This window comes from Gekko japonicus, unplaced genomic scaffold, assembly GCF_001447785.1.
Source record: "Gekko japonicus isolate JY-2015 unplaced genomic scaffold, Gekko_japonicus_V1.1 scaffold57, whole genome shotgun sequence".
Classification (NCBI taxonomy): Eukaryota; Metazoa; Chordata; class Lepidosauria; order Squamata; family Gekkonidae; genus Gekko; species Gekko japonicus.
Window position 1 is genome coordinate 1,130,228 of NW_015160208.1, and position 9,021 is coordinate 1,139,248.

The window sequence follows — 9,021 nt, forward strand, 5'->3', positions numbered from 1 at the left end:
CATATGATGCTTTTTCATGATATGGAGTATGTGTGCTAATTTTGTGGTACACTGCAGCTAGATAGAAGAAGCGTAACGTAGACGGGATACGGCGCAATAACGCGGTAACACATTTCTGGCCAATAAAGTCGCGAAAACACCAAAACACTTCCTCCGCGCCCTCCCCCCAGCAGTGGTGACGTTGCCGTGTCCCGGGCGTCATTCAGGTTACCATGGTCACCTCAGTCGCTCTCTTCCTCCGGGAAGGTCAACGGTTCAGAGTCTCGTCAGCTTTTTGTCGCTCTAGGCCACTTGTGCTCTGTGGTTTCGCATCCCGGAAGCGCCTGCAAACTAGGGGAAGTAGGAACTGTGTGCGACGTGTGCTGTTGGAGCCGGCCTGGAAGGGAGTTTGCTCTGGGGCAGTTCGCGCGTCATAACGGTAGCTCCGCCAGCTCCCCTCCCTGCGGCGCCCACCCCCGGTCCTCCCCCAACGAGGTTGCGTCTTCTCCCCCCTCGTGTGCTGTCATCCCCTCGTGGCCGCCCCGCCCTGGGCATGGCTTCCACCTCGTCTTCGGCCGGTTCCAACTGGGGCCTGATCATGAACATCGTGAACAGCATTGTGGGGGTCAGCGTGCTCACTATGCCATTCTGCTTTCGGCAGGTTAGTCTGGTTTTGCGCGGGCATTTCAAGTACCCGCTCCCTCTTGAAGATTGGTTGGCTCTATTAAGACTTGTGCTGGGGTTTTTGTCCTGTCATGTCCCCACACATACCACCTCACACCGGTGACTGGTGTTGCCCTTTTATTTCCGGCAAAGAATCTGTGTGTTCGATAGGATAGTTTGAGAAGTTCACCCTCCTCGATGTATATCCAGGTTTGGAATGCTGCACCTTTTATAAGTATGTCTGGCTGTCACGAAGGTAGGTTCAGGAGTTCTGTCGGATAGCCTGCTGCTGTCAGGCAACATAAATTAATTTTCACAGGGGTAGCAGCTTTGTTGACTGCTCAACAAAGAAGATGCTGTCTCTCTAGCTTTATTCTTGCAGAGTGTTTAGCCCTTTCTACCACCTTCCCTGTGTCATTTGATTTATGTTACTCACTCTGGCCTTTTATTAGTTATGCTTCCTTTATTTATTTCTATAGCTTTGCTTGCAGAAGGTCCTAGGTTCAACAATTTATTTTAATTTTAATGCTGATAAATTGCCTTTCTACTAAGTGAATCCATTTTTTTTAAAAAAAATCTCTATTCCCTAATATTGTGTTTCCCCACTTTCTTTTACTTTGACAGACACAGACTAACAAGTTTTTAAGACAAGCCAGTTTTAGAGCCATTCAGGTTTAGACAACAACCCTGCTATAAAATGGTTATTGCTTTGCAAAACATGTTATATAAAATATTGCCTTAATTTTTATGCTACGATCTTGCTTTTACCCTTAGTTTAGGAGTGTTTTGGTGATTTCTGTGACCAAGAGTTTGTTTTGATTTTCTATATTTATTGTTTTGTCTTAAAGCTAGCTATATGGTTCACTTCAAAACATTTGACTTATAGCAATGATGTCATCTAAGAACATAAGAGAAGCCAGTGTTGGATCAGGCCAATGGCCCATGTAGTCCAACACTCTGTCACACAGTGGCCAAAAATACCAGGTGCCATCAGGAGGTCCAGCAGTTAGGCCAGGACACTAGAAGCCCTCCCACTGTTGCCACCCCCCCCCAAGCACCAAGAATACAGAGCATCACTTGTCCCAGCCTAAGAGTTCCTATCTATGCTTTGTGGCTAATAGCCACTGATGGACTTCTGCTCCATGTGCTTATCTAATTCCCTCTTGAAGCTGTCCATGCTGCCACCACCTCCTGTGGCAGTGAATTCCATGTGTTAATCACTCTTAGGGTGAAGAAGTACTTCCTTTTATCTGTTCTAACCTGACTGTTTGGCAATTTCATTGAGTGCCCACGAGTTCTTGTATTGTGAGAATATTGCGAGAATCTAGCATATTATGTTCAGAAAAAGCTTCTCTTTGTCAGCTTCACAGCCTGGCCTTCTAATTTTTTCATTTTTGTGTACTTTCTAATCTTGATTGTCCAGATATTCACAATAGAACCAGTGTCGTAGACAAGGATGGCCTGGGAGTGATAGAACATGAAAGCTGCCCTGAGCTCCTTGGAGAAATGCAGATTAAAAATGTAATACTTAGTATGTCTGAGGTAGCCATTTGTTATAGCTTGTAGCTTAGAAGAAGAAGAAGAGTTGGTTTTATACCTGGCTCTTCACTACCCGAAGGAGTCTCAGAGCGGTTTACAATCGCCTTCCCTTCCTCTCCCCACAACAGACATCCTATGAGGTAGGTGGGACTGCAAGAGTTCTGAGAGAACTGTGACTGACCCAAGGTTACCCAGCTGGCTTCATGTGGAGGAGTGGGGAATCAAACCTGGTTCTCTAGATTAGAGTCCACCGCTCTTAACCACTACACCACACTGGCTCTTGGTGCTGAACCTTATGCTACAGTCCAATCAAACCTGCTTGATGGGCTGTACTTTGAACTCCTTATGATGAACAAGGTGGCCTGCCTATAGATCCTTGATATGCCTTGCAAAACCTAATAATTTTTCTTGTTTGAAGGATAATGATTTGTTACTATACAGACTTTTCAATGAAGTGCTAAGAAATTATGGTTATTGCAGTTATGTATTGGTTTACTAAATGAATATACAATCTGGAATCTTTGTTAGAAGACTCGATTTGACTCTGGGCCTCTATTACAAATGTTTTTGTATTTGTTACAGAATATCACTATATATTTTTTGCATTAACATTGTTACTGGAATATACAGATATTTTGCAGTACAGTTCTTATTTCACTTAGTGCCTTTTGAACAGCCTTTCTCTGGTCATTTTATAGTTTAATTTATTACATGAGTCTTTTGTGTGTAATAATAATGTACGCCTCACCTTGCAAGCATCAACAGAATTGCTAAAGCATCTTGCTAAGGGAATCCTAGAATGGCAGTTGATATTCAGGATCCAGCTGTTAGTCCCATATCTGACCTTTGTGATGTTTGCTTTCTTTCAACATCTCCTCATTGACTCATCTTCTGCAGTCTACTCATAACACCTTCCTGTTTTTATTCATGTTCTCTGAGGTTAATAGAACTTATTCTTGAGAAAGTGTATAATATTTTATATGAGAATGCATTTTTTGTTGTGACCAGAGTCTGCAGTGCTCATTGATAGATAGCCTAGTGTGACTTTAAATAATACTTGAAACTTTGGAAGAAGATTCCATCCAATTAAAATTGGTGTATCAGGAGTTTCCAGCCAATAAAGATCTTGAGCTGTTCATTAGTTCCATCTTTTCCCCAACAGATGGCATTAGCAAGTAGCAAAGCAAAACACTTGAGTCATTTAAGTAGGTCCACTAACAGATGGCACCATGATGCAGTTATATTTTTCACATGTAGGTAGATCTGCATCAGGGTATTCTTGCTGAAATATTTGACTGTAGTTAAATAATAAGCATATTCCTTGGTCAGACAATATCAACTGACAAGTCATTTGAATGGCTTGCCAGCTTGAGTGCTTGTTTGCTTGACATTTTCATTCTCAGTATTGCCTGTTTGTATTGAATATGTTTTGCAGTATCTCAATGCATACATTGGCCTGGGAGCATGTTTCCTGGCAGTGGGTTTTCACTTTTTCCAGCATGCATTGTGTGTTGGACAGAGGAAGATGGGGATTTCTAGGGTACAATTTGTTTTAATGCTTCAGGAAGTGATCAGTCCTTGAGACTGATCCATCTCCTGGAGTATGTAAACATCCCACAGTCCTTGGTAGGTATTTTATTTTCAAACCTATTTTGGGGTATGTGTTTTTTCAGTACATAAATAGTAATAAACTCCATTTATATCCCACTTATATTTATAAGCCATACTCTGGTTTCTCTTCAGATATCCACTTCCCTTCCCTAGTGACATATTTTAAAATTAATAAGCAAAATGCAAGTAAATGTTAAGGCAAGAACAGAAATGTAAACAATATGGAGGCATAATGAACGCAGGAAATGGGAGCGGTGGCGCAGGCTGTAAATGCAGCCTGCACTATAACATCTGGCCGAACTACGATTCGAGCCCCACCGCGGTCGGAGTGAGCTCCCGACCCAACGTCCTAGCTCCCGCCCACCCAGCGGTTCAAAAAAGCCTGTTAAAGGGCGAGATAAATGGGTACCAACCCTTAGTAGGGTAGGGGCACCCCCCTCTCCGAGGCGTGGGGTGTACGGCGGAGGACCATCGGAGGAGCAGCGGCAATGGCGGCAAGAACGGCGGCAGCGATGGCGGAGTCCTGGGCGGAGACGAGGCGGTACGGCGCAGCGTGGCGACTGAGGGCCAGTGGAGAGAGCGATCCCTGGTGGCCAGCATCGAAGGTAGCAAAGAGGCGGCCGTCGCAGCAAGAAGAAGGTGCGGAGACGTCATCCCCCGGCGCGGCGGAGCCGATCGGACATAGCCGGAGCCGGGGGAGAGCAGACTCGTGCGCCGGAAGAAGCAGCCGCCCGGAGGCATCAGAGGAGAGGAGAGACGTCCCGCTGAACTGACATCTGCAGCCAAGGAAGCCAGAGGCCGGAGGAGGAAAAAACCGTCACCACCTGGGGTGCTGGTAGGATGACCCAACCCCTGTATGAATTGTGGCCATAGTCAGGATTGTAAATTGGTGATTAGCACAACTAATTGTAAACCGCCCAGAGACCCCATGGGGGGTTAGGGTGGTATATAAATCAAATAATAAAAAATAAATAAAATAAAAAATAAAATATTGCTGAAATAATTCATCAGCCAGTAATGCATTTGAAACAAATGCATGATAGTGTAAGGAAATGTACCTATTACAGATGGCATCAAGGAATTAGAAGAGAATTAGAACTTCTTGCTCTGAGGGGGGGGACATTTTGACATGGGCGATCCCCACTTGTCCAACAAGGAGGCAGGACTAAAATCCTTCCTGTTTGTTCCCTGCCTCATTAAGGAGAGCAGGCTTTTTAGGAGCTGCTCAGCAAGGCCCCTACGACTCAACAGAAAGCACCTACTACTCCTATCTCCATGCCTAGTGTGGGGAAAATGTAGTGTGGTTCCCATAACTTTGAGAACCACATGAAAGAGGACTGGGCAAACCCTTTTTCTAATAAACAGAACCTGGGTTCACGAGGGCTTCCATTGTTTGGGCTAGGAAGCTAGTTCAGCTGACTACGGTGGAGAACAGAAAGACCAGGAAAGGTGCCAGTCAGCTCCTTAGAGCAGTCACATTTATGGCTGAGGGCACTCTAGACACACTGTGCTGTTCCTCCTGTGCTTGACACTGGCAGTAGTGGCATGTAGAAGCTTGTGGCTCAGAGTTTGGCAAGCTGATTACCATTCCAGCAAATATTTGTCCTTTCCATTTTAGGGAAGTAAACTCTTTGGAGACAGCCTGGATGACATCCTGGTGAAAATCCAAGGATAAGAAGGAAGCCATGTCTAGAACATATAGGAAAAAGGATAGAAGGTAGAACCCTTCACATTCCTTTCAAAGCCAGCGTACTCTGTTGTGCTTCAGGGGTAACCAAAAAAATTGGACAGACAGACAGGAGAATAGTCAAGGATATTTCTATATTAAAAAACCCAACAACCTCAACCCTTTAGTTCCAATAAAGGAGAAAAGCCCTGATAAAAGAGAGCATGGTACACAAGTGGGATCCCCACAAGTGGGAGGAAGATTAACCCACCAACATGGGCCAATGGGTACTGGACATAATAAAAATAGGGTATGCAATATAATTGAAACGTTTCCCACCAGACAGGTTGTCCTATCTTCAAAATCCAAACAGAGGGAGAAAATCTGCTGACTATGGAAGCCATTTGTTACCTAGTAAACTTCGACGCCACAGAACAAGTTCCTGACTGAGCAATTCTAGATTTCAAGTACTTAACATATTTGTGGTCCACAAGCACTTCAGGATGGAGACACTCAGATCTATGATGGAAGTGCTTCACCCTCAAGATGTAATGGCTTCCATAGACCTCACTGTTGCATATCTCCACATTCCCATTCTTTCATCTCACCACAGGTTTCTGGGATTTGGCTACAATAAGATATGCTACCAGTTCAAAGTCCTGCCGTTCAGGCTAGTTCCGACCCCAAGAGTGCTTTTAAAATAATATTGACGTTGGTAGCTCCTCTCTGTGTTCATCTGTTCCTGGATTACGTACTGATCATATCTCCAAGCCTAATAAAAGCACATGCGGACATTCTGTCCACTGCTCAATGCCTAGCCCACCATGGATTCCTTATCAATTTAGCCAGGAGCAATCTGATTCCATCATAGCAGATAAAACACCTGGGAATCACAGTAGATTTCCCTGTAAACATGCTATGCCTGCTAGAGAAGATCCAGAGAGACTCAAACATGGCAAGACAGCTGATAAATTCCAGGTCATCATCACTAATGGCTGGCAAGACTACGAGGCCTAATGATTGCCTGCCTGCACTTGTTTCTTTGGATGAGATTTCACATCTGTCCTCAGCAGTGGTTCCTGAAACCTTTTCTGCTGCAGATCCTTCAGAAGACAGACGTTCCCTTAGTTCTTATCCGCCCTCTTTGACAGGACCTCATATGGTGGACCTTATGATCCAATTTGGCCAAGGGTAAGAAATAAATAAAGCCCATCTGTCAATATCTGGGCTGTGCCACCAGAGGCCTACTAGGCCCAGGGAGCCTGGCTAGCAGTAGGTGAGGCTGGGCCTACAACTCCCAGAAACCCCTGAGAGGTTTTGAAGCCAAAATTGACCAACAGGAAAAGAGGAGGGCTTGGAATAAAAGATCTGGTGCAGCAGGAAAAGCTGTTCTTCGTCCCAGGGGACAGAGCCAGAAGGGACTGAGGCTGCTGTAGGGAAGAGACCCTCATCCTGAGGGAAGGTTGAGTAGTCTAGTGCCACTTGGAATAGTGGGCTATGGACAGTATATATTTAGACGCGTTAGGGCATTTGATTTCTTTTCACCCACTTACTGTTATATTTCTGCACCTTGTTTTTTTGACCTCTTATAAAATAAACAATTTTTATTGTTCACTCTGCCTGGTCCTCATACCTATTATTCGGCCAAAAGGGAGGTCTAAAGGCTTGGGAAGGTGCTCTGGGCCTTCTCAGAGGAGCCTGCAACCAGAGTGGTGGCAGCATCAGGTGACACCTCACCTGAGCCGTGACACCATCTAATCCAAGTATTTACAGATGTTTGCCTGAGAGGCTGGGGGTAACCTGTCAGGGAAGACCTGCACAAGGGAATTGAAACAGTGTAAAGAGGAAGATGAGGATCCACTTTCCTGAGATCAGGGCAATCAGTAGGGCCATAGCTAATGTGGGATGTACAGGGTGCCGCCCCTTCCCAAATTCCTGTGTGCCCCACAGCCAATTCCCACGTGCCCCTCTCATGGTCCCTGTTCACAGAGTGACAGAGGAGAGAGCTGTGCAGAAGCTGTGGTGGGTGCTCCACTCTGCCTTCACAGGGGGACGGTGAAGGCTAAGTTGGGCAGGGAGAGGAAGGAAAAAAGGGGGGACCTGGCCAATGTTCCCTCTAAGCTGTAGAGTCTTGTGAGCAAAAATTCTATTTTGTGAGCTCCTGGCATAAAAGTTGTGAGTGAGTGATTTGGCTACTGCATAAATTAGTTTGCTCTGGAGCCATCCTCCCTGAGCGAAGACAAAAATCTGTGAGCCAGAGGCCAAAAAACTGTGAGCTAGCTCACACTAACTCAGGTTAGAGGGAACACTGGCCCTGGCCCTCCTGCTCTCAGCTGCCACTGCCCTCTCGCCCTCCTACTCGGCCACACTGTCGAAGCTACTGCTCACCCTGCCTTGGGCAGGCTCTGGCTCCAAGCTGCTCCTGCCAGCTCCATGGCCCTCTTTGCAGAGGGACAGAGGGAGAAGAAGGAAGAGAGTCTACTCCCTGCACCTGCCAAAGTATCCCATTCAGTTTGGCTTAAGGATGACGACCAGGCCCGTAGCTAGAAGGGCGACTGGGGGGGAAACTCTTCAGAAGTGATGTCATAACCCCCCCCCCCCCGAGAATAGTCTCGCTACAGCGTTGGCAATCAGGCTAGCTCTAGTCAGGTTCTGGGATGTGATCAGGAACAATTGTGTCTTAATAAGAACAGATGATATCTTGTTGAAAGCCTACATAAACAAGCAGGGTAGGTCCAAGTCTTTGACCCTGCGCACAGAGACAGCGCAGATTATGTGTTGTTCAGAATGGTACCTTGAGTCTATATCGGAACGCTTGGGCCGGCAAAATGTGCTAGCTGTGGAGACAACAGATGAACAACAGTGACTAGTCTATCAAGATGGAGATCTTCCTACAGATTATGAAATGTTTCTGAAACCCAGTTGTGAACCTCTTTGATTCAGACTTTAATCACCATGTGCCTGAGTTCTTTAGGTTCCAGATGGCGGGGAGCAGAGCAATCAGATGCTCTAATGTCCCCCTGGCCACCAGGCATCCTTTAAGTCTTTCCACATCTATATATCTAATCTCCAACAGATGGCGCCGTGCGGATACTTAGTCCCAGGAAAAGGAAGCTCCCTCTGGCCCAGGAGCTTCTCCTACATACTCATTAAACTTCCTGTATCTGCAGAAAAATGCAAAAACTAAGAAAATCCCTCCAGGGATGGCTGAATTCCCCCAAAAACCTTTTGAAATGGCCTCTGCAGGGATCTGCTTCAGACACCAACTGTGTGAGAGAGGTTAGAACGTTCAGGGCGTGGGGGGGGGGAAGAGGCTTCTAACCGGCTCTGTGAGTCAAAGGGTGTGGGGGAAGGGCCCTTTTCCAGGCCTCCTTTGGCTTTTCAGGGAGGGAGGGAGCCTTGGGGCCTGGCCTGGGGAGTCCCTAGAGGTTTTGAGGTGGGATTGGGGAAGGGAGAGGCCACAGCTGGGTATAATGCCACAGAGTCCACCTTCTAAAGCAGTCATTTTCTCCAGGGAGACAGATCTCTGCTGCCTTGAGTTCAGTTGTAAGTCTGGGGGGGGG

General features: G+C 46.2%; 1 protein-coding gene across 1 annotated transcript in view; it reads left to right on the forward strand.

Moving 5' to 3' along the window:
* Positions 1-492: 492 nt before the first annotated feature.
* Positions 493-9,021, forward strand: part of SLC38A10 (solute carrier family 38 member 10) — a 90,386-nt gene continuing 81,857 nt past the window's right edge. The window contains exon 1 of the mRNA XM_015408758.1: positions 493-640. Coding sequence (XP_015264244.1) covers positions 533-640 — 108 coding nt within the window. The 5' untranslated portion in view covers positions 493-532. The remainder of the gene's footprint in view (positions 641-9,021) is intronic.